At 36.0% G+C, this 25,176-nt stretch overlaps 1 protein-coding gene across 4 annotated transcripts in view; it reads right to left on the bottom strand.

Moving 5' to 3' along the window:
• Positions 1-25,176, bottom strand: part of LRCH3 (leucine rich repeats and calponin homology domain containing 3) — a 110,234-nt gene that overhangs the window by 40,700 nt on the left and 44,358 nt on the right. For all 4 annotated transcript variants that reach the window (XM_052636287.1, XM_052636272.1, XM_052636279.1 and 1 more), the window contains exons 2-10: positions 24,813-24,957; positions 23,081-23,207; positions 22,527-22,632; positions 19,092-19,228; positions 17,763-17,872; positions 11,248-11,341; positions 9,917-10,037; positions 8,278-8,426; positions 3,543-3,619 (exon numbers count right to left, since the gene is read on the bottom strand). In XM_052636287.1, the coding sequence (XP_052492247.1) occupies positions 3,543-3,619; positions 8,278-8,426; positions 9,917-10,037; positions 11,248-11,341; positions 17,763-17,872; positions 19,092-19,228; positions 22,527-22,632; positions 23,081-23,207; positions 24,813-24,957 (1,066 nt within the window). The remainder of the gene's footprint in view (positions 1-3,542; positions 3,620-8,277; positions 8,427-9,916; positions 10,038-11,247; positions 11,342-17,762; positions 17,873-19,091; positions 19,229-22,526; positions 22,633-23,080; positions 23,208-24,812; positions 24,958-25,176) is intronic.

Below are 25,176 nucleotides of genomic sequence, written 5' to 3' on the forward strand. Positions count from 1 at the left end.
ATGGCAGTGATATATCTTCCTCTCAAAGATACGGGATATTGATACAAAAATACAGGTTTGTAATTCTGCGTTTTTAAATCTTGAACTTACTTGAGCTGGGTAAACCAGAACTGTACCTCTGTATGACAGACTCTGAACTACCCTTCTGCTTTTCTTTGTTCATCATATCACATTTAATATAGTAGCTTTTCTAGTTTTGTCTATGTAACATGAAACTAGAAATATCCAGGTATTTCTTTAATACTAAACTGCTTCCAGTAGAAATTAACGTACTTCATAGGACCTAGCCTGACATTATCATCTCTCCTGAACTAAAACGCCAATCAGGTTATAAGTGAGCCCTTAAAATTTTTTTTGATATATAAAATAAATGATAGTTTTGTTATTTTAACTAAAAATTCATTTATTCCATCTTAGCAAACAGTTATAAAACAGTTCCCAATTTATCATAATACTCTTAACATACCTCTTTACCTTTCTTAATCCTCAGGCAGATTGTGTCTGTGTTTGTGTGGGGGAGGGGGAGGTAGGAAGAAATGTACATGGTGGGTGATGAGAGGGGAGGAGAATTGGGAGGAAAAAAGCAAACAACTTTTTTTTTCAGCAGTGACTAACAAGCTAGTAGCAGTCTATAAACTAACTCAATTCCTCTCAGTCTTTGTAACGGAAGGGTTGATCGACACTTGGTAGGTTAACATATTCCTCAGGTTGGGAAGCCCCAATAGCTCAAGAGGTAAGGATTCTTCCTGCAACGCAAGAGATGCAGGAGCCGCAGGCTGGATTCCTGAGTTGGAAAGATCCTCTGAAGAAGGAAATGGCAACCCGTTTCAGTATTCTTACCTGGAAAACTCCATGGACTGAGGAGCCTGGCAGGCTACAGTCCACAGGGTCGTTAAGAGTTGGATATAACTGAGCACACACATGAAGCAATGCAACATCACTCAGGTTACAGGCAAGTCTTGTGAGCCTGAGAGTTGCCAACCATTCTGAGGTGATTTTGTTTTTCTAGGCTCTAATTCATGATTCTGTTTGAGAAGGATAGGAACTCTGAAATTCACAGCCATTTCCCAACACCTAAAAATGTACTTAGCCCATATGAGATATTTAGCAACATGAGGTATGTATTGATCTTCAAGCTCAACTGATGATGGGAATAAAGTATGGGGTTCTTATCCAAAGACTGTATTGATCTAAAGATTTAAAACACCTAGTTAACAGTAATCATTGATTCAGTTTCTAGCACTGTGGCAGGTTACATATTCTGAGTGACTCTTCCAATGGAAACAAAAAAACTGTTCAATAAAGCAATCTTTTAAAATGCACTGCTGAAGTGCCAAAAAAAAAAAAAATCCACAGATTCTAAAAGGAAGTTAAAAAACAGGAACTCTGGATTAAGGTTTGGTAGGCAGATTTTTGGCACTCATGATCTCCTCCCCTGGTATTACTCCAATAACTATGTTACATATTTATTACATATTACATATTCCAGAAAAGACTCTACAGATGAAATTAAGGTTACTAATTGGTCTACCTTATCCAGATAGGCCTAGTACAATCATACAAGTCATTAAAACCAGAAAAGGAAGGCAAGAGAGTTTGAGAGATGTAGCAGAAAGGGAAATCAGATTTAAAATGTGAAGATCTGATCTGTCACTGCTGGTTTGATACAGAGGAAACCATGAACCAAGAAATGTGGGTGGACTCTAGAAGCAAAAATGACTCCCAGCTAACAGCTAACAAGGTAATGGAGACCTCAATCTACAACTGCATAGAAGTGAATTCTGCCAGCAACCTATATGAGCCTGGAAGTGGATTCTCCTCCAGGGTCTCTAGGTAAGACTCTAGGCTAGCCAACACCTTGACTTTGGCCTTGTGAGGCCCTAAGCAGAGAACCAAAACAAGCCTGCCCAGACTTCTATCTCTCAGAACTGTAATACAATAAATAGGTGTGTTTCAAGTAACTAAATTTGTGGTAATTTGTTATATAAGGGTCAGAGACATTACTTTGCCGACAAATGTCCATCTAGTCAAAGCTATGGTTTTTCCAGTAGTCACGTATGGATGTGAGAGTTGTACTATAAAGAAAGATGAGGGCCGAAGAATTGATGCTTTTGAACTGTGCTGCTGCAGAAGACTCTTGAGAGTCTTTTGGACTGCAAGGAAATCAAACCAGTCAATCCTAAAGGAAATCAGTCCTAAATATTCATTCATTGGAAGGACTGACGCTGAAGCTCCAATACTTTCGCCACCTGATGGGAAGAACTGACTCACTGGAAAAGACCCTGATGCTGGGAAAGATTGAAGGCAGGAGGAGAAGGGGATGACAGAGGATAAGATGGTTGGATGGGATCACCAACTTGATGGACATGAGTTTGAGCAAGCTCCGGGAGTTGGTGATGACAGGGGAGCCTGGCGTGCTGCAGTCCATGGGGTTGTAGAGTTGGATATTACTGAGCGACTAAACCTAACTGAACTGAAGCGTCAGAAAACTATAACTTTAGTAAGGCAACTGAGCAAAAAGCTGGCTTTCACCTTGAGGGTGTGTCCCATATCCTGGAGACCTTGAGCTTTATTTATGATGGACACAGAAGGTAGGAGGTGCCAAAAATAAAGCAGAGGTCTATCCAACATGGGGAACTGTAACAAGAAATCCCAGCATGATACTGGAATCTCAAATAACCACATTTTCAGTAAAGGGACACACTGGCAACTAAAAGGTCACTTTGAGACAAATTTCAAAGACATGAAATGTGTCTAAATCTTCATGAACTAACAGGACTGAAAAGGCCAAGTTATAAGATTTCTTTCTTTCATTATTCTCCCTACTTTCTTTATTCATCTATAGCTCAGCCTTCTAACCAACTTTAATATCCTGTCAAGTATAAGCAAAGAATGATGTATGACACTTTGTATGCAACAAATTTAATGCTACTTAAAAATAGATTTATCAAGCCTACTTTTTTAAGATTTCAAAAAAAAAAAGAAGCAAAAAAATCAAAGGCTGAGAATTTTTCAAAGATTGTGATACAGTTTATGATAAGAAACTTTTTGGAGTTCAAGAATAAGAAGCAGTACTCCTGAGAAAACAAAAAAGCAGCAGCAGCAGTACTCTAAATGGTCAAGCTCATTTTAGAAATATCCTGTGAGGCAGTAATTATAGATAAAAGATTACTTCAACTGAGATGGGAATGAAGACTATATTGTTTTCTCTGTTGTTCTGTCATCTAATCAAAAGTTTAAGTAAAATCGCTGGACTCCTGAAATTCATGCAGCTCTATTTCTGCATATTTCCAGGTATATCATTATAAACTTTATTATTTATCTTCAAATAATTATACAGATAATGGTCTAGGTAATCCGAATTTAGAAATCAGTAAGTCAGTTTTACTTCTTATTCTAGAGCACAAAGGTATATTTCACTTAAAACACGTAGTATCTAAACACCTTCATTATACATATATCTACACAAAACCAAAATCATTTCATGCTCTTACTACTGAGTTTCAAGACAGAAACAAGTGACCAGCCCTGGTTTTTCAAACCTATTTTGATGTGAGTATCTTCTCATGTCTTCTGTTTTTTGAAATTCCCTCATGGGTATTGGCTTTACTGGTGAACCCTAGGCCAAAAACAGAAAAACAGATCAATTTAACACATGTATCCAGAAAAGTGTAATTACACAGTTTACATTTCAATGGCATTTAGGGATCAGTATATTATATTACACTAAAAATATTTTAACAAAATCTTGGAATGTGAATTTTCATGTTTAGAAGAATTATAGGCTATATTACTGCTTTGGTTAACAGAAGACTGTTCATAATCCAAAAACATTTATTTTTTAAAAATATAGATTTTCTTCTCACTGTATTTTATGATTTATAATGACCATACAGTAATATTTATAAAACAGTAAGATGTGAAAGTTGGAAAGAATCTTAGAGGTCACTGAGCACAAACTCTCCTCTAGAGCAGGATACTCCTACCGATCCTATCCTGACTTTTGCTCAGCCTCTCTTGACTATTCCTGGTAACAGGAAGTTCACTGGGGAGACATTTCTTTACTTCATCATCATCATAAATTGTACTTATGTTAGACAAATAGTCCTGGGGATGCTAGTAGAATATCAAGATAAAGTAAAAAGTAATTTCTTCCTTTTTCTTTAAGGATTTATTTACTTATTTTACGTATTATTTATTTATTACCCATTTATTATGATGGGTCTTTGCTGCTGCACGCAGGCTTTCTCTACTTGCAGTGACCATGGGCTACTCTGTTCTAGTGTGCGGGCTTCTCACTGAGGCAGCTTCTCTTGTTGCGGAGCACAAGCTCTAGGAGTGCTGGCTTCAGTGGTTGCAGCACATGGGCTCAGCAGTTGTGATGTACCGGCTTAATTGCTCGGCAACACATGGGATCTTCCTGGACCAGGGATGGAACCAGTGTCCCTTGCACTGCAAGGTGAATTCTTAATTACTGTACCACCAGGGAAGTTCAAGAGTAATTTCTGATTATGGCAAAATATGGTATTAATTGGGGCTTCCCTGGTGACTCAGCAGTAAAAAATCTGCCTGTGATGCAAAAGATGCAGGAGACTTAGGTTCAATCCCTGGATGGGGAAGACCCCCTGAAGAAGGGAATGGCAACCCTCTCCAGTATTTTTGCCTGGAGAATCCCATGGACAGAGGAGCTTGGGAGGGCACAGTCCACACCGTCGCAAAGAGTTGGACACGACTGAAGCAACTTGAACATGAGCACGATGGTATTAATGAGGGCTTTCCCGCTGGCTTGTGGTAAAGAATCTGCCTGCAAATGTAGGAGATGTAGGTTTGATCTGTGGGGTGGGGGAGATCCCCTGGAGAAGGAAATGTCAACCCACTCCAGTATTCTTGTCTGGAAAATCCCATGAACAGAGGAGACTGGCAGGTTACAACTTAGTGACTAAACAACCACCACCACCATGGTATTAATTAAAAGAGAAATAGTGGCAAATGGTGAAGAATCTGCCTGCAATGCAGGAGACCTGGGTTCAATCCCTGGATCAGAAGATCCCCTGGAGAAAGGAAATGGCGACCCACTCCAGTATTCTTGCCTGGAGAATTCCATGGACAGAGGAGCCTGGCGGGCTACAGTCCATGGGATCACAAAGAGTTGGACATGACTGAACGACTAAAACACACAGGGTAAAAGTCATTTAAAAAAATTACTGATGAAAACTTAACTGGTTTAAGTTATATGGCTTATATACTGAAAAATATAAATCAAAGATAGAGATCCCATGTATATCGTCAAGTGAGAATCTATAAAAACAATATAATCCTACTTGAACACCAAAGAAAATCATCAAAATGGGTATTCTAGAAGGGGAAAAAACCCAACTTATTCCCCCTAAAAATCTAAAAATCAAATGTAAAACTATTTACAGTCTATCTCCAAGAAACAGGTACATCACACATAACTAGAAAATCTTAGGTGAATTACTCCAAAGGGCTAAAGCTGATTCCTGTAAAGTCTGGGCATAAGGATCATATTAAATGAGACACAATTCTAGAATCTGGATGAGAGGATAATTATTCTAATTTTAGTGAATTTAAGTTTTTAAGTAAACAGAAATCTCTCTTAGTATGCTACCATCAATGACTTATCACCCAGGTTTTACAATACTGTGATTCCACCTAAAATTACTGCAAGAGGTACACGAAATTTTCATGACAAAAATGAATGTAACATTAGTTTAATTTAAAAAGTAAATATGTTACAGTCTATAAGCCATACCCTATTTTGTCATAATATTTCTATGCATGTGACAGGTATTATGATAAAACTTAAATAATAGCAGAGTGTTTAAAATCTCAAACAGTTTTAACAACTCATTTTTAGGCAGTATCCAAGAATATAAAAAAATATTTATTCACTGGCTATTAAACCATTTAAAATAATACTGCTTCATTTTATTTTTATATACGGGTGGTGGTTTAGTCACTAAGTTGTGTTTGACTCTTGTGATCCCATGGACTGTAGGCTGCCAGGCTCCTCTGTCCATGGGATTTTCCAGGCAAGAATACTGGAGCGGATTGCCATTTCCTTCTCTAGGGGATCTTCCTGACCCAGGAAGTAAACCTGGGTCTCCCACATTGCAGGCAGATTTTTATATATGCCAAGCTTCAAAAGCCTTATGACACAGAAGTCCTAAAGAGCCTTATGACAGAATCATAAAGACTACTATACATAATAGGTAGATGGAATCAAAAAACATACTACAAATTAGCCAATACAATGGATTAAGGAAATGATATTACAATTTTTCACCAGCAGTATAACAGGCATTTTCACTTTTAGTAGAAATACCTCATCTACACAGGATAATTAACCATAAAATAGTCAAAGAGAAAGACTACAAGAAAAGAAAAAGGATTCCCCAAGATTATAATGTGGGCATTGTTAACTTAAATTTTATTGCCAAGTAGATGCCCTTTGCTCTAGCAGAAATGCTTACAGCCTGAACCACAAGCAGTTTCATTAATCAGCCGTACACATTGCTATCTGTAGGCTGCAGGACTTTGATTCACAGCAATGGACATTACTGGCTGGTTTCACCTTTTGAGATGTCAGTCACCCATAGTCAACCATGATCCAAAAATATTATATGGAAAATTTCAGAAACAAACAATTTGTAAGTTTTATACTGCATGCCATTTTAGGCAGTGTGGTAAAATCACAAGCTGTCGCACTGCATCCCACCTGGGTTATAAATCATCCCTTTCACCAGGGTATCCTGCCTGTCAGTCAGTTAGTAGCTGGCTCAGTTAAGTTTCTCTCAATTATCAGATTGTTGCAGTACACCAGTGCTTGTGTACAAGTAATCCTATTTTATTAATAATGGCCCCAAGTATAAAAGTAGTAATGTTGGTAATTCAGATATGCCTAAGAGAAGTAGTAAAATGCTTCACTGAAGTGAAAAGGTGAAAGTTTTTGAATTAATAAGGAAAGACAAAAATTGAATTCTAAGGTAAGATCTACAGTAAGAACGAAGCTTCCACCTGTGAAGTTGTGAAGAAGGAAAGAGACATTCACGCTAGTTTTGCTACTGCACTTCAAACTGCAAACGTTACACAGCCACGGTGTATGTAAATGAATGCTTAGTTAAGATGGGAAAGGCATTAAACTTGTGCAGTGAGATAGTAAGAGACAGTGAGTGTGCACACATCCAAATTCACATAATTTTTGTTACAGTATACTGTTGCAACTATTTTATAATTAGTTATTATTCTTAATCTCTTACTGTGCCTGATTTATAAATTAAACTTTACCACAGGTATGTATGTATAGGCAAAAATATAGTACATATAGGGCTCAGTAGTATCCATCCACTGGTGCTCTTGGAATGTATTCCCCTCAGATATGGGGTGGGGGGAATAACGTATTTATCAAACTTTAAATACAAGAGTGTCTTTTGAACCAACAAAAAATACTGTGTTCAAGAGTCTTCAGAACCAAGTTTTTTTTTTTTTTAAAGAATGATAATAACACTCTATAACATGTCCCACTTGAAGTGACTATTCGCTATTTCTAAAAGACTAAATACATCATTCTTCAAAAAGGCCCCAAGTGTTTCTCAAATAATCCCTGCTCAGAGCCTGGGACCTACTCCAGACATTAACATCACACACACTGAAGTGGAGCCATTTTATTATGCTGACTAGATACACTGAAGAATGCTATTTCTACTTGAGACCCTTGGGGAACTGGCAGCGACTTTGCAGTGGGCTGAATGCTCATTTGTTTTCTAAGGCAACTCTATGCTCCACTATAAGAGACACCCAGGAATTTTAATGGCAAACAATTTATAGTCTGTGTGACTTAGCATAAAAGCACCAATATAATTAAGCTCATCATAAAAATTCTATGGTTGAGTTTGTATGTTGCTCCAAAAGTCTGCCGTTATTTCAGTTCTTAATTACTGACCAAACTATGATTTATCAGTTAATAAAAAAGCATAAGAATAACAATAAAAAGCATCATATTCCTTTGCATTTTCTTAGGACTTCTTTAAAATTCTGAAATCTGTCTTTTTATTTGAAAAATAAATCTCAACTTTACTTAAGACTATTGTCTGATTTTAAAAATAGCTTGAAAAAGGAATAAAATTGGAACTAAAGATAATAAAACAAATAATTGAGCCTAAACCAACAAACCACTGATATGACAGATATTTAGACTATCATAAATTGTTTTTACTAGAGGATGGCAACAAATTTAGGTTTAAACATGTATACTACCTCATGAGAGATTCGCCGTTGTTCAATATATGCCATAAACTGAGAACTGAGGCTGTCTGAGTCCAGGCCCTTGTGTGGTCTCACCTCATCCTCGTCTTCCTCCGCAGCACAGCTGTCAATATAGTCGATCTGATCCAGATCATGTTCCACTGTCCATATGACACAAACACACACACACATCAAAAAAAAAATTCAAGTTAGATGGCCAAAAAAACCACTAAATTGCATTCTTTCCTTTTCCTTAACATTTTCTATTATGAAAGTGGGAAGAATAAGTTTAAATTACGTAAGTCTTTATCATTTAGTCCATGATCACTCACAAGAACAGGCTAAAGAAAAGCCCTAGTCTTGATTCACTATAAAGAATGCAGTAATTGATAGTAATCACTGGAATTTAGACCTCTGGTATTTTTTTCTTTGGCTAGCTCTTGACTGTTTTAAACAAGTTTGACTCTGTGAGACAAAAGAGTAAGAATAATTTTTTAACGTTTAAAGGTGTATCTTCTTTTAGGTTTTGTTTCATTTTGGGGGAATGTTTTAGGTTTGGGGCTTAATCATATCTCTTTGAAGAATTAGGCAGAAAACCTAACACAATCAACTCTAAATAAAAGTGAAAAGACAGGAGGAAAGACTTGGTGATGAAGAAATAGATACTGATGACTGTTCCTCTTACTGTAACTGCTGTCCATTACTAGAAAAAAAGATTTTCCTATTTAGAAAAATATTTTTTAGAGGTCAGTATTGCAGGTATGTTGCAGCAGTTTGTGGATGGAAGGGAATCATTTGAGGAATTTTTGCTTCTCAAAATGCTCTGAGGTGAGAAGCACATAAATAAGATTCAGATGCCCTTGAAGAGCACAATTTCAGATGAAAGACAAGGCAGACATCAAGAATACACTGAATTTCTAAAAGAGGTCACACAATGACCACAAAGAGAATCTTTAAAAAGGAGAATACTTCTAAGAAGATCATGGTTAAATCAAGATTAGCAAAGATCAGGCTTCCCCTATGGCTCACTGGTGAAGAATCTGCGTGTCAATGCAGGAGACACCAGCTCGATCCCTGATCCAGGAATTTCCCACATGCTGTGGAGCAACTAAGCCTGTGCACCAGAACTATTGATCCTGTACTCCACAGTCCGGGAGCCACAACTACTAGCCCATTTGCTGCAACTATCGAAGTCTGAGCGTCCTAGAGCCCACAGCTCACTACAGGAGAGGCCAGTGCAACAAGAAGCCCACACACCGCAGCTGGAGACTGCGGTGTAAAATGCAGTGTATGATCACTGCAACTAGAGAAAAAGCCCACGCAACAAAGAAGACTCAGCACAGCCAAAAAAAAAAAAAAAAAAAAGATTAGCAAAGGTCTATTCCAGATAAACTGTCCTTAATAGAGTTCTCTCCCAAAATAAAGAGAAAAACATTATATTTTAATTACAAGCCAGAAAACATAGAGAAACTGAAATCAAATCCTAATAGAAAACTTTTTTTTTTCCTAATCATATGAGAAGAGGAGGGAGGTCTCTAAAAAAAGAATGGAAGAAGTTCCAGATATACAAATAAAAGGAACAGATGTGAAAAGGCCATTTAAAAAGTCAGAGATAAAAAAGATTTTGGATGTTGTCAGGAATCATGTTTACCTCCACCATTTGTTACTACTAAACTGCTGTGATTCTCCTGGTATTGACTTTCTCTTCGTAGTCTTTGTTCTTTAGTAATTTCTGCTACTCGAAGAGGCAGATCTGAAAATTCATCTGTAGGCTTAAAAAATAGCAGAAACACTAAAATAAATCACTTCAAATATGAGACAAGGTATTTATAGAATAAACTCAGAATTTATATTTTTTTAAAAGAGGAAAATAATTCCAGAGATGCATCTAGAAAGGTGCACATATTATTCAACAATATCAACGTACTTAATGGCACTGAAATGCACACTTAACAATGGTTAAAATGGGGCTTCCCTGGTTGTCTAATGGTTATGAATCCACCTTGCAATGCAGGGGACACCAGTTCAATTTCTGATCCGGGAAGATCCCACACACTGTGAGGCAACTAAGCCTGTGTGCCACAACTACTGACCTTGTGCTCTAGAGTCCGGGAGCCACAACTACAGAAGCCCATGGGCCCTAAAGCCTGTGCTCCAGCAACGAGAGAAGCCACTGCAATGAGAAGCCTGCACACCACACCTAGAGGGTAGACCCTGCTTGATACAAGTAGAGAAACCCTGAGAGCAGCAACACAGACCCAGTGCAGCACCCCCCTCAAAAAGTATCTTTTTTGATGTTGCCACAATCATGTACACACCCAACCACACACAAACAGACATGCAATTTCAAATGACAAATGGGCTGTATCCTAAAACTAATTTGCTTTAGACTCCAAATAAAACAATGTTAAAAATGGTATACTACCAGTCTTGCTAACAAAATCTTTTTATCATTTAACCTAATTTACAGCTAAAATATTGTACCTTAGTAATTTAAAGAGAGAAAACATAATATTAATAATTAAAACAAAAGAGAAAAATTATATAATTAGCTAGAAAGTTACTTATTTATCTTGAGCATGTAGATAACTTCATTAGGTTCCTATCTTATTACCCATCAGCCTATAGTTCTCTTTTCTCACCTTCTAGGAGATCTTCTACCCCTCTCTGCTCAAGATTACCCAGGCACTCAAATTTTAGGTTTCCCATGTAACTGGCTCAGTTCCCATTCAGATCTTCCAGGATATAAAATGATTTATACGAGACAATGAGATAACAAACATGTAAAACACAATATGCTAAAAAGACAATGAAGAAACATAATACCATTTCTGAGTGATAGGACTATGTGGGAGTTTTACTCCTCATTTGGCTTTTCTATATTTCATATAACAAGAAATTGAGTCCAACTAAGACACTTTCCATTTTCATCATTTTACTTCCTCTTAATCAGAAGTTGCAACATGTACAATAAACACTTACTTCATTCCCTGACCATCTCTTATCACCACTGTCAACACTGTTGAAACCCGAATCAAGCGCTCCGTAGGGACGACCTGAGTACAGTTCTTCATGGCTGCCGAAAAGAAACTTTAGTTCTTATTGTGAAGTTTGATACTTTAAAAATTAACATTTGCAATAGATGCAGTTTTAGTAATAAATATTTTCATTGCATTTAGGGACTTAATTGTTTAGAATGAAGTGAGTACTCCTTTAACTTTTTAGTATGAAAAACTCCAAATTCAAAGAAAGCAGGTAGAAGAGAATAATGAACTTTGATGTCCTCACTATCCACATTCAAAAATATCAACACTCTTACTTCATCTATTCCTCTAGCCATTCCCAACGTCCCTCTCCATTATTTTTGTTTTTGATAGCACTCTTTTTCTTAAGGTAAAATTTATATACACTGAAATACACAAACCTTTGACAAACGAAAACATCTTTGTAACATACAACCCTATCATGATACAGGACACTTCTACTTCACCAGAAAATTACCACACATCCCTTTCCAGTCAACTTTCCTCACTTCATCAACTAAAAAGCAACTGCTACTGCTAAGTCGCTTCAGTCATGTCCGACTCTGTGTGACCGCAGAGACAGCAGCCCACCAGGCTGTCCCATCCCCTGTCCCTGGGATTCTCCAGGCAAGAATACTGGAGTGGGTTGCCATTTCCTTCTCCAAAGAAAAAAAACCGGCAACTACCATTCAAAATTTTTTTAACTTTAAATTAGTATAGAAGGCCAAATAATTATTCTCAAAGATGTCAAGATATAATCCCTGAAACCTGTAAATATGTTACTTTACACTGCAAACAGGAATTAAGGTTGCAGATAAAAGTAAGGCTGCTAGTAAGAGTACTTTAAAATAAGATTATCCTGAATTGTATGAATGGGTTCAATGTAATCATAAGGTCTCTTGAACAGGAAAGAGGGAAAAAGAAGAGGAGGATACAATGCTGGCTTAAAGATGGAGGAAGGGACAAGCACTAAAGAAAGCACACAACCTCTAGAAGCTGAAAAAGGCAAGGAAACACAGTCTACTCAGAACCTACAGAAAAGAATGGAGCACTGCCAGCATCTTAATTTTAGCTCAATGAGACCAAAATTTAGATTTCTGACCTATACCATAAAATGATTAATTTGTGTTGTTCAAACCTCTAAGTTTGGGGTAATTTGTTCTGCTTATTCTAGAATGCACAAAAATGGAGTATGTACTCTTTCTCTACTTGGCATCATGTCAGTGAAATTCTTGTCATGTCAGTGAATTCATCCTGGATGAATGAATTTATATGGTAAGTATAGGTTTAACTTAAAAACAAAAAAACTGCCAATCTGTTTTCAAAAGTAGCTGAATCATTTTAAATTCCCAACAACAATATACTGGAGTTCCAGTTGCCAACACTGTACTGCCAGTCATTAATTTTAGTTATTATTCTGATGGGTGTAAAGTGTGATGTTAATTTGTATTTCTCTGATGACTAGTGATATTTAATATTTTAATGTGCTTATTGGCTATTTATCTTCTTTTATGAAATATATGTTCAAATCTTTGGCCCATTTAAAAATACAACATCAATAATCTTGAAAACAGTTTGCTAAGTAAAAGCCACAGACAAAATGCTATATATTTGATTTCATTTCTATGAAATTCTAGAAAAGGCAAATGACAGAGAGCTGACCAGTGATTGCCTGGGGCTGAGGGTGATTTAAAAAAAAATACGTATCTTAATTGTGTTGGTAGTTTTGTGACTGTACCCATTTACCAAAACTCACCAAACTGGACACTTAAAATGGGTAAATTTTATCTCAATAAAGTTGTTAAAAAAATCAGCCAAACTAACTTTCCAAAATGAATGTTCTGATTTTACTTTTTTACAACTCAAATTACATTACATAAGCAACATGAGAGCACTGGTTGCTCCATATCCTTTCATTTGGTGTTGTCAGTCTTATTTTATTCTTGTGGCTATGCATTGTGACTTAATTTGCATTTCAATGATGATTAATGATGTTAAGCACTTTTCTGTGAGCTTACTGATGAATTATGTATCTTTCTTTGTAAAGTTTATTCAAGACTTTTGTCCAGTTTTCACCTGGGTTGTTTGTCTTTTTAACAGTAAGTTACAGGCTTCCCTGGTAGCTCAGCTGGTAAAGAATCTGCCTGCAATGCAGGAGGACCCTGGTTCAATCCCTGGGTTGGGAAGATCCCCTGGAGAAGGGCATGGCAACCCACTCCAGTATTCTTGCCTGGAGAATCCCCATGGACAGTGGAGCCTGGTGGGCTACAGCCCATGGGGTTGCAAAGAGTCAGACAAGACTGGCACATTCTTTATACAGTCTGGATGCAAGTCTATTGTTTTATATGTATTTTGCAAATAATTTCCCTCAGTCTGTGGTTTGCCTATTTTCTTAACAGTTTCTTTTCATAAATAGATGGTTTTAATTTTCATTAAATTGAGTTTATCATTTTTTTAATGGTTATTGCTTTCTGTGTCCTCAGAAATCCTTGCATTCCCCAAGTCACAAAGATATTCTACATTTTCTTCTAAAGCTATAAAAGCTTTAGTTTTTGCTTGTTCTTAAACATAGTTTTAAACAGTTAGCTTAATTTGAAGTCTAAAATATGACAAAACCTATGTTAAAAATTGGTCTGTTAGCGTTTTATTTAATAAGATGGCCTAGGTTGAAAAACGACTTTCAATGGTACAAATTTAAAACATGTAGTCTTCTGGTATCAAATTTTGTATTCCATGTATTCTTACAGTTTGTGTACATAACTTTAAAAAAGTTACTATGTCATGCTGTCACAATGAATCAGAATTTAAGGTACAGGGAAAGAGCAATGCATCTGAGGGACTGGCTTGGTGGTCCACTGGTAAAGTAATAGTCTCCAATTAAAATAAATAAATTTATATTAAAAAAATAAATAAAAGTTATGCACAACCATAGAAAAAAAAGAATCCACCTTGCAATGCAGGGGTTATGGTTCAATCCCTGGTCAGGGATCTAAGATCCCACGTCTTGGAGCAACTAAGCTCAAAGACCACAACTATTGAGCCCATATGATGCAGTGAAGATCCTGTGTGGTTCAGTGGTTGAGAATCCGCTTGCCAATGCATGGGACACGGGTTCGATCCCTGGTCTGGGAAGATTCCTCATGCCTTGAGGCAACTAAGCCTATGTACCAAACTACTGAGTTCATGCTCCAGAGCCCACAAGCCGCAACTACTGAGCCCATGCACTGGGACCCTGTGATCCACAAAAGGAGTCACTGCAATGAGAAGCCCGCACATCACACTAGAGAGTAGCCCTGTCCGCATGCAGCAACGAAGACCCATCACGGCCAAAAATAAAGAGAAAACTGCCCAACAGTGCAGAGATTCAGACCTAGAACCGAGGCATTCTAACTCCATGACTGCATTCTGAATAAATGCACTGCTAACTACAATGCAATCTTATTTATCTGTACCTTAGGAAGAAAGGGCATGAAAGTACAATGTCTCATTTGTTGGTGCAAGAGGAGCTGAAGGAAATATTTTTCTTTTATATGCATAAATATATGTATACACACATACAACATATATATTGATGTATATATATAAACTTATAAGATATTCTGAAATAATCACAAATACAGTAACATAACTGGAAAAATAGAAAATGCAGAGATAATGAGCAAAATTAGGGATTATATAGGGACTGGAATATATTAGATCTGTAATTACTAATTCCTTTGAGAAACATGATATGTTTATGCTATCTAGACTTCCCATTTAGGAAAAGTTTCTCTATTGACTCAAGCCTTCTTATATCTTTTAGCAAACACAAATCTCTTCCCAGGAATTTTTTCTGTTTTTTAAAAGGAAAGTAAGGAAGACTGCAATATTCAAAGAAATTAGGTAAAGACTTCTTAGTCCTCAAAACTAAGGACAGAATCAGAGAGAAAAAGATTCTGTAACTAGCACGGAAGCCCTCAATCAAAGCTCACTGCTTAAACAGGTAATGATGTTTCCTCCTTGGTTTCTTCAGGTATGCTCTGTAATCATTACACATACACACACCCAGTAATCACTATTCACCTTCTCACACACAAACCTCAAGGCAACAGCAGCAGTTTAATATTCCTACTCTGCTACTTCAGGAGAGGAAAACTTTTCCCTTGCAAGGGTTACTAACTCCTTGAGAAAATAAGTTCGTGTATATATAAGATACAAACTACTTAAAAAAAATTAGTGTTATTTATTTACTTTTTTGTCCACACCTCATGGCATGTGGGATCTTGGTTCCCAGAAGGGGGATCAAACCCAAACCCTCGCAGTGGAAGAGCTGAGTCTTAACTCCTGGACTACCAGCGAAGTCCTCTAAAAGCTACTTTTTTTGTTGCTGTACATTTTTTTTTTTTAAACAGTACAGGAGTAGAAACTTTTGGAAATATTTAAATAGGAAAAACAAAACTTTCTTCTAGAGATAAGAAATAAGAATTCCATATTTTAAGCAATGAAGTGAGGTAAGAGGAAAAACAAATGAAAAGGAAATAATGGAGAAAATTTAAAAATTCTTGGTATTAGTGGTCTGCTGCTGCTGCTAAGTCGCTTCAGTCGTGTCCGACTCTGTGCGACCCCATAGACGGCAACCCACCAGGCTCCCCCGTCCCTGGAATTCTCCAGGCAAGAACACTGGAGTGAGTTGCCATTTCCTTCTCCAATGCATGAAAGTGAAAAGTGAAAGTGAAGTTGCTCAGTCATGTCCGACTTAGCGACCCCATGGACTGCAGCCCACCAGGCACCTCCATCCATGGGATCTTCCAGGCAAGAGTACTGGAGTGGGGTGCCATTGCCTTCTCCGATTAGTGGTCTGGCTTTCCTCATATCTTCCCCACTGCCAAAATTCTTCCTCTAAGACAGACCTAGATCAGCACACTGTAAGACCTAATCTCCACCTCCTCCATCATCAGTTTGAAATGTTTTTTTGTCTTCCTTAACACCACATACCTGCTTTTAGTCTTCTCAGAGGTAAAAGTGCTAGTACTGAGGATGTTCTGGTGGGAATCTTTTACGCATATGCATAATTTCTCCCTGTACTTGTGTAAGTATACTAAATCAAAACAACTAGATTAAAGCTGGTGTTCCCAACGTCCTTCAGTCTATACAAATCTGCAGTCTAACAGCCAGATCAAAAAACTCTGATTATCATTACAAAGCTGCTTCTGAAGACTTTAGGCAGAGAAAGCTAAAAATATAGTTTAAAAATTTTAAATTACAATATGTATTTCCCTTTACTGGGAAGATATATCTTAGCATTTTCTTAAGTAGCATCAATTACTATACAGTGCTAAAATATAGTAATAACTTAAAATATTACTAAAATATGAAGGGTACTTTACATATATGCCTGGTGATGTCAAACCGCTATGTTTCTAGAGCTTCATTATTTTTAAAAACCTTATTAAAATTATGCAATATCATATAAAATAAAAGAATACCTATAACTGACATAGCTTTTAAGGTATGGTGAGACACGAATACCTTTAAAGCCCCCTTATGTGTCTTTCACTTGGAATCTTTCTCCCTTTCAGAATTTATCACTAATTTGAATTTTGTTAATATGCATCTGCTTTTTATGGGTTTTTTTCCTTTGAATTATTTTTGTATTTTTAGTATGTCTGCTTTTAGAAACTCTAATAAAATAGAAGTTTGTTAATCTGTTTTAAGTTAGGACACTGAGAAGGTTAGGACTGTGCTTTTATGTAAAATGTGACAAGTTCTAGGAGACTGCCTAAAGGGTTCTCTTGAGTAAAGTTTATTAACATTATTACACCTTCACTGAGACATCTATTTTGCCTGTTTAAAGACCTTATAAATTTAATTCCTGTTACTTAAGACTGCTGCAATGGTTGGGAATGCCAAGAAAATGCCTTTGTAAAAGTCTGATGCTATATTCAGCTGAGGGATTCACAGACTTAAAAGATCCCAAAGTGACATTAATGGTCATCAAATCCAACCCCCTCACTCCCTTTGTGAAAAATGCAGCCCAGAAAGTTTGAATGAGTTGCCTTAAGTTATAGAGTTAGTTAACAGGAGAGCCAAGGTCAGTTAGTATTAAAGTCACTTAGAGCAGCAGTTTTCAACTGAGGACCTCTCAGAGGATATTTGGTAATAACTGGAGACACTTTTGTTTGTCACGTTGGGAAGGTGCTCCAGAAGCCAGGGAAGCTGTTGAGTATCTTCCAGTGTACGGGACAGGTCCTCACCACAAATAATTATCTATTTCAAAATATCCACAGTGCTGAGGTTAAGAAACTCTGACTTAGAACTATACTTGGTCACATCTATGTAATCAACTTTTTACTTAATATAAGCATTCTAGAAAAATAACGTTAAAATAGGTTATTTTGCTTTGGTCAAACAAACCGTCAGGCAAATTTAAGGGTCCCATTTATTTGATTCTCTGCGAGATGGAAAATAATAAATCAAAGAATACAATATACTCACCAAGAGCCAAAACCCATGGGTCTCCTATCATAATCTGGCAGATCTGGAGCAATCTTACAAGCCTGCATGTTCAGGTATTTAAATATGTGGATTTTGCCTTTTATACATATCTAAGTAAAGTAACATATAGAAACAAATTATTATTCATCTGAAATATATGTGTACCCAAAACTTTTTTCCTTCTGCTTCTTTTATTTTTTTTAATTTTAAATTTACTTATTTTTTTAACTGAAGGAGCCCCTGCCTTTTAAATCACAATCAGCTTTTTATTTAACGTATATTGGAAATAGAAGGTATTTCTATTAAGTATGTATGGTAATATTAAAAATTAACTCATTATAACACATTATATCATTTGTTACCTTAGGTGTTTAAGTGATATAAATGTAGGTTTTTGTTTTCTAGTCACTAATAAGTTTTAGTAATATAATATACATAATTCATGATTATAAACACTGTTAGAATACCAAGTAAACCTATATTGACTAGTTAGGCACAGTGAGAGATTTAAAGCATTGCTCCCCATGGATTCTACTGGCAACTTTTGTTTTTAGAAATCCAACAATCATGCACAATTATGTTTTCAATCCTACTTCCTGTAAGAAAGAAAAGCAGGAAATGATTAAATATTAAAGTCATATATAGTTCTGTTGCCACCTATTTATTTCTGTCCTACAAATCAACATATAAACTCTTTAGGGATGTGAGACCTTTCTGTAGTTACGAAGTTTACTCAAACACTTTAACAGCCACCATGTAGACACTTGTACAAGGCTGAATCAACTGCAGAGTAAGGAAAGCTATGGTGAAAAATATAAGACAAAAAGCTTTTTAGATTGTGCAATGTCTAAAATCTGTATGTAAAGCTACCATATAACAACTTCATTAAGTAGTTTCATTTCAGTCCAAACTGACTCAAGGAGGAACTTAAGATTTTAGAAAACAGGAAGGTACAAAGACAACAGTCATGAGAAATACACTGATGATCTTTAATTCTGTGAGCTGAGTATTTTGTCTTTAGCATTTACACTGTCTACTGTCTTCACTTAAGTTTTACTAGAAAGAAATAACTCAAATTTAATTGGGAAAAAAAACTTTAAGGAAGAACCCTTCAAATGTGAAAAAGTCAATTTAGTGACAGGAAAAACATTTTTGGAACATTAATATCTACCATCTCATTTACTTCAAGGCTTTTAAAGAATACATGTGAGTGTGAATTTATTTTAAAAGAACTTAATCTCTGACAAAAAATACATATAACTTACAACTTTTAAACTTCATCCTTTGTCCAAAAAGTTTATAACATACTTAGAATGAACTGTGGTTTACCTGTGCAGGAGGAGATTGCAGTGGATTGTTATCTAGGGTGATCATCTGCAGGTGCCTGAGATTCCGATAACAGACAGGAATTGTTGTAATTTTGTTGCAGGAAAAGTCTAACCTTATCAAAGGCAACTCTGCTAGTTCTGCAGGGAAGTAAGGTGGAAATAAACAATGATATTTCAAAGCTAGACATTTTTTTCTTCATGAGCTTCTATCTAAATATAATTGATTTAACCAAAGTATTTACGTTCATCCTTTCTTAGTGATTAACTGATATATAGCAAAGTGTCATAAATGAAATCTAGGTGCTTAGGGATGGTAACATTAATGAAAAGCAAACTATCTGACCCCTTATGTTGTTGCTGCTGTTCAGCTGCTCACTCCTGTCTGACTCTCTGCAACCCCATGGACCACAGCACGCCAGGCTTCCCTGTCATCACCAACTCCCGGAGTTTGCTCAAACTATGTCCACTGAGTTGGTGATGCCATCCCACCATCTCATCTTTTGACACCCCCTTCTCCTCCTGCCCTCAATCTTTCTAGGATCAGGGTTTTTTCCAATGAATTGGCTCTTCAATCAGGTGGCTGAAGAACTGGTACTTCAGCATTAGTCCTTCCAGTGAATATTCTGGTTTGATTTCCACGCTGTTCAAGGGACTCTCAAGAGTCTTCTCCAGCACTACAGTTCGAAAGCATCAATTCTTTGGCACTCACCCTTCTTTATGGTCCAACTCTCACTTCTGTACATGACTACTGGAAAAACCATAGCTTTGACTAGACCAACCTTTGTCAGCAAAGTGATGTCTCTGCTTTTTAATATGCTGTCTAGGTTTATCACAGCTTTTCTTCCAAGGAACAAGTTTCTTTTAATTTCATGGCTGCATTCACTGTTTGCAGTGATTTTGGAGTCCAAGAAAATAAATTCTGTCACTGTTTCCACTTGTTCCCCTTCTATTTGCCATAAAGTGATGGGACTAGATGCCATGATCTTCATTTTTTGAATGTTGAGTCTTAAGCCAGCTTTTTTCACTCTCCTCTTTCACCTTCATCAAGAGGCTCTTTAGTTCCTGTTCACTTTCTGCCATTAGGGTGGTGTCATCTGCGTATCTGAGGTTACTGAAACTTCTTCCAGCAATCTTGATTCTAGCTTGTGATTCTCCCAGCCCAGCATTTCACATGATGGACTCTGCATATAAGTTAAATAAGCAGGGTGACAATATACAGCCTTGACGTACTCCCTTCCCAATTTTGAACCAATCCGCTCTTCCATGTCCAGTTCTAACTGTAGCTTCTTGACCTGCATACAGGTTTCTCAGGAGGCAGGTAAGGTGGTCTGGTATTCCCATTTCTTTCAGAATTTTCCACAGTTTGTTATGATCCACACAAAGGCTTTAGCCTTTAGTGAAGAAGCAGATTTTTTTTTTGGAATTCCCTTGCTTTTCCTATGACCCAACAGATGTTTTCAATTTGCTCTCTGGTTCCTCTGCTTTTTCTAAATCCAGTTTGAACAACTGGAAGTTCTTGGTTCACATAGTGATGAAGCCTAGCTGCAAGGATTTTGAGTATTACCTTGCTAATATTTTAAATGAGTGCAATTGTGCAGTAGTTTGAACATTCTTTGGCATTGCCTTTCTTTGGAATTAGAATGAAAACTGACCTTTTCTAGTCCTGTGGCCACTGCTGAGTTTTCCAAATTTGCTGGCATATTGTGTATAGCACTTTAACAGTATCATCTCTTAGGATTTGAAATAGCTCAGCTGGAATTCCACCACCTCCACTAGTTTTGTTCGTAGTAATGCTTCCTAAGGCCCACGTGACTTTACACTCCACCATATCTGTCTCTAGGTAAGTGATCACACCATCATGGTTATCCAGGTCATTAAGATCTTTGTCGTACAGTTCTTCTGTATATTCTTGCCACCTCTTCTTAATATCTTCTGCTTCTGTTAGGTCCATATCGTTTCTATCCTTTACTGTGCCCAACTTTGCATCAAATGGTGACCCCTTATGGAACAACAGAAAGTCTTAGAAACTAGGTCTGATACCACGGAAAGGTGGGAATAACAAAAGGATCAGATGACCATCTGTATAAAAACAAGTTAGATGCATAGGTTTTCAATCCCAACTATGCATGCTGCTTTTCATTTACAATAGGAATCAACAAGTTATCCTTTAGTGAAACTGAATTGAAAGCCTCTGAACTCAAGGACTGCACAATGGAAAGTCAGGATGAGTTGCCTGCTAAAAATGGAGGATTTAAGTGAAAGTCGTCACACTTAGTGACAAGATCTCAGCACTTTGCTACACAACCTCACCCCATTCCCTAGCCTTGAATGGCAGTTAGGAAGATGCACAATGTAGAAGAAAGAAAACATCTTTCTCTGGACAAACTATACAGTCCCATACAAAAGGCCTTTAGATGCTGATATAGAGTTTCCTCCAATAAAATATCCAGCTTACTGCTTAATACAATGTCTGCCCAGTATACCTGGAATTTCTAATTAGCTTTGTATAAATGGCATATGACCCACAAACATTTAGAAAAGCTTTCAACATATAAGAGAGAAATCAAAATATGCAAAACAAAGGGAAAAAATGAGTGCAGAAAAAAAAACAGGTTAACCTACAGGAAACAGAAGAAAACTCTGAAAACTAGAACTAATGTCTCCAATTTCAGAAATTACTGAAAAAGGAAAGGATTTTGTTTTTAAATCAGCAAAAAGTAAGCGTTCTTAGAGATGAAAAATTAGACGGCAGAACTTAAAAATTCAGAAGAGTAGTTAGACTATAAATGGTTGAACTGTTACCACCTGGTTAAACAAAATGACAAAGAAATGAACAATAAAAAAGATAAGAAAACCATAAGATCAATTAAGAGTCCACTATCCAATTAACAAAAATTCTCGAAAGAGAAAACAGAAATCAGAAGACAGGAAATTATCAAACAGACATAAAACAATTTCTCAGAATGAATGATGTGAATCTCTGGTGCAGAAGAATCACTGCAGATGGTGCCTGCAGCCATGAAATTAAAAGACTCTTGCTTTTTGGAAGAAAAGCGATGACAAACCTAGACAGCGTGTTAAAAAAGACATCACTTTGCCAACAAAGGTCTATCTAGTCAAAGCTATGTTTTTTCCAGTAATCGTGTATATGATTTATCAAAAACATGTGAAATTTCTCTTAAGTAGTTATGCCAACTGAAACTTTCAGAGACCCTACGTTATCAGTTAACAGGATCTAAAATTACCATCATTACTCAATAGTTATTGGAGCTTTTCAATGAAGAGTCTAGCTTTTAAAATCTACAACAGAACGGATAACATGTATTAAATAAATCATTATATCTCAAACACTTGCTGTAACTTTTATACATTTTTGATGTGCACATCACTCTGAGAAAAAGGCAAAAAACAAAACAATTGTTTCACAGTTTCTTACCTTCAGGCAAACGTACTAAGTGATTTCTTCTTACATTAAGGTCTCTCAAGGCCTCCAAATTACCAATTTGGGAAGGTATTGTTTGAATTTCATTGCAGCTCACATCCTATTTCAAAAATATACAAAGTAAAGAACTGTACTGATATTACAAACTTGCCAGCTTTAAACTATCTGCAAAATGAGGTTTGGACAACATAATACCCCCCCAGTTGTAAAAAATACTATGATTCTGTGTCCAGGAATAATTCCACAGTTTGTACTATAATTTGATTTTTTAAATGTATAGGCTTTTGACTGATGGAAGCAGTGACAGATTTTATTTTCTTGGGCTCCAAAATTACTGACAGTAACTGTAGCCATGAAATTAAAAGATGCTTGCTCCTAAAGGAAAGCTATTATAAACCTAGACAGCATATTAAAAACTAAAGACATCACTGTGTCAGCAAAGGCCCGTATAGTCAAAGCTATGGTTTTTGTCAGCAAAGTGATATTTCTGCTTTTTAATACACATACATATATACATAAAACAATCAAAAAATGAAATATTCACTTACAAGTTCCATTAAATGTCTGAGATGTCCAATTTCTTCTGGAAGTGAGACCAATTTGTTATTACTAGCAATTAAAACTTTTAATGGTAACTCACACAAGTGTACCGGCAATGTTGACAGTTGGTTCCGACTAAATGGGTAAGCAGAAAAAGAACTAAGTCAGAGCCCAACACTCAGGGAGAAAAACTGCCATCTTTCTCATTCTACACTCAGTATAATAACAAATATAAATCTTACAAGAAAGAAACAGGATATTAGATTTGAGTTTGAAAAAACAAACAGATTTGAGTTCAAGTTTGTCACTTGTCAGCTTTGTTTTTTAGGTAAAGCATTTAATTTATCTGCATCTTACACAGATTCCTCATCTGTAAATCACAGGATTTACAGGACTCTTGGACCATAAAACTCCTTTGCAAATAATGAAATGTCTCATAAGCAAATCATATTATTGTATTACAGTTAAATTTATACAGGAAAAAATTATTTTAAAATAGGGTAGATAACTAACATCCTCTCCTCTTCTTTCCAAAGAGTTTTAAACATTAAGAGTATTTGTAATTTACTCGCCTCATCATTATAGCATTATAACCAAATGTATATAAACAACCCAAATATAGTTCTACGGGAAACAAGGGACAGATTGTGTTTTCAGATATATCATACTAACTGAAGTATAGATAAGAAATCTTTTATCTAAATAAAAGTATACAAATCAGAACTGGAAGTAAAAAATACATCTATCATAAGGATAAAATTAAGTTAAAATTTTCCTTATGCATATTTAACATCTTAATCTTTAGTAACAATTGCCCCCATTTGTAAGATCTTTTGATGATTTTATTAACAGATCATGAGCCATTAAAACTTCAAATATCTAATAATTAGACATTCACATACAAAGCTGTCTACTAGTTCTACTTTTATAGGAAAAAATTGAAAGAATAAATATCTGAGAGAAAAAAGGAGTGTTAGAAATATATAAACTGTGCATTAAAATGATTACATATAAAAAATATTTCCAAAGGATATTTCTTTTTTTTTTTAGGATATTTCTTGACAAGGGGAAAAATTTATTTAAAAATTTGACTAAAGGCCTAGAAAAAAAGGAAAAATTCATCTATTAATTCAGACACATTTTGATGGATTTCCTTTACTTTTCTAAATTTATTTTCTCCAGTCAACATTTATAACTTTTTATAATAAAATAACAAAAGAAGTCTTGTAATACATGAAACAATGGAGTAGATGAGTTAAATAAATGCATTTATATGTTCAGAACTCAGTACACAAAAATACATAATCACAAAAATCAAAATAATTTCAGATCTACCATTCTTATTTGATGAAACTTATTTGAAAATGTAATTGGAGAACCACTGCTACAAGACAATTAGGGTAACAGCTCTTATTAGAGTTTGTTAACTATTGCAAAGGTAAAGACAAAGGAAGAAACTAGAGGGACCCAGAAAATACTGTTAATTTAGCCTAAAAACATGAAGAGATACTGCTGATATAAACAGATGATGTATTTTTTTTTAAAAGTATTACTTCTATTTTTTGGCTGCAAAGAATGCAGGATTTTAGTTCCCTGACCAGGCATCAAACCTGTGCCCCCTGAAATGGAAGCATGGGGTCCTAGCCACAGGACCACCCCTCAGATAACGATAACTTTAGTGAAAGGAAGAGGAAAATTGAAACCATCACACCAAACTAAAATTTTTTAAAAAGTTCTTACCTAATATTTAAGAAAGTTAGCGCTTGTAGGTTTAGAATTGCCTCTGGCACATATCGAATACAATTTTGGTATAAATTGAGATTCTCAAGAGAAACGAAGTGACATGCTTCTATGGGAATTTCTGAGAGGCGATTTCGTGACAGATCTGAAACAAGCAATTTTAAAATCAATCCCTGGAACTTATTTTATAAAAATTTTAAACAAAAAGTAGGTTTCATAATTGTTAGAATTTCCCAGAGTTGCTATTGTGGAATTTGTTCCAGAGTAAACATTCAAATATTAACTGACTGAATAAACCAGCTTAACATATGCCTCTACATCTGTTGCTGGAAAATGCTGGTTCTTTTTGCGTGTGTTAGTCACT

The sequence above is a fragment of the Budorcas taxicolor genome, chromosome 1 (genome assembly GCF_023091745.1).
Source record: "Budorcas taxicolor isolate Tak-1 chromosome 1, Takin1.1, whole genome shotgun sequence".
Lineage (NCBI taxonomy): Eukaryota > Metazoa > Chordata > Mammalia > Artiodactyla > Bovidae > Budorcas > Budorcas taxicolor.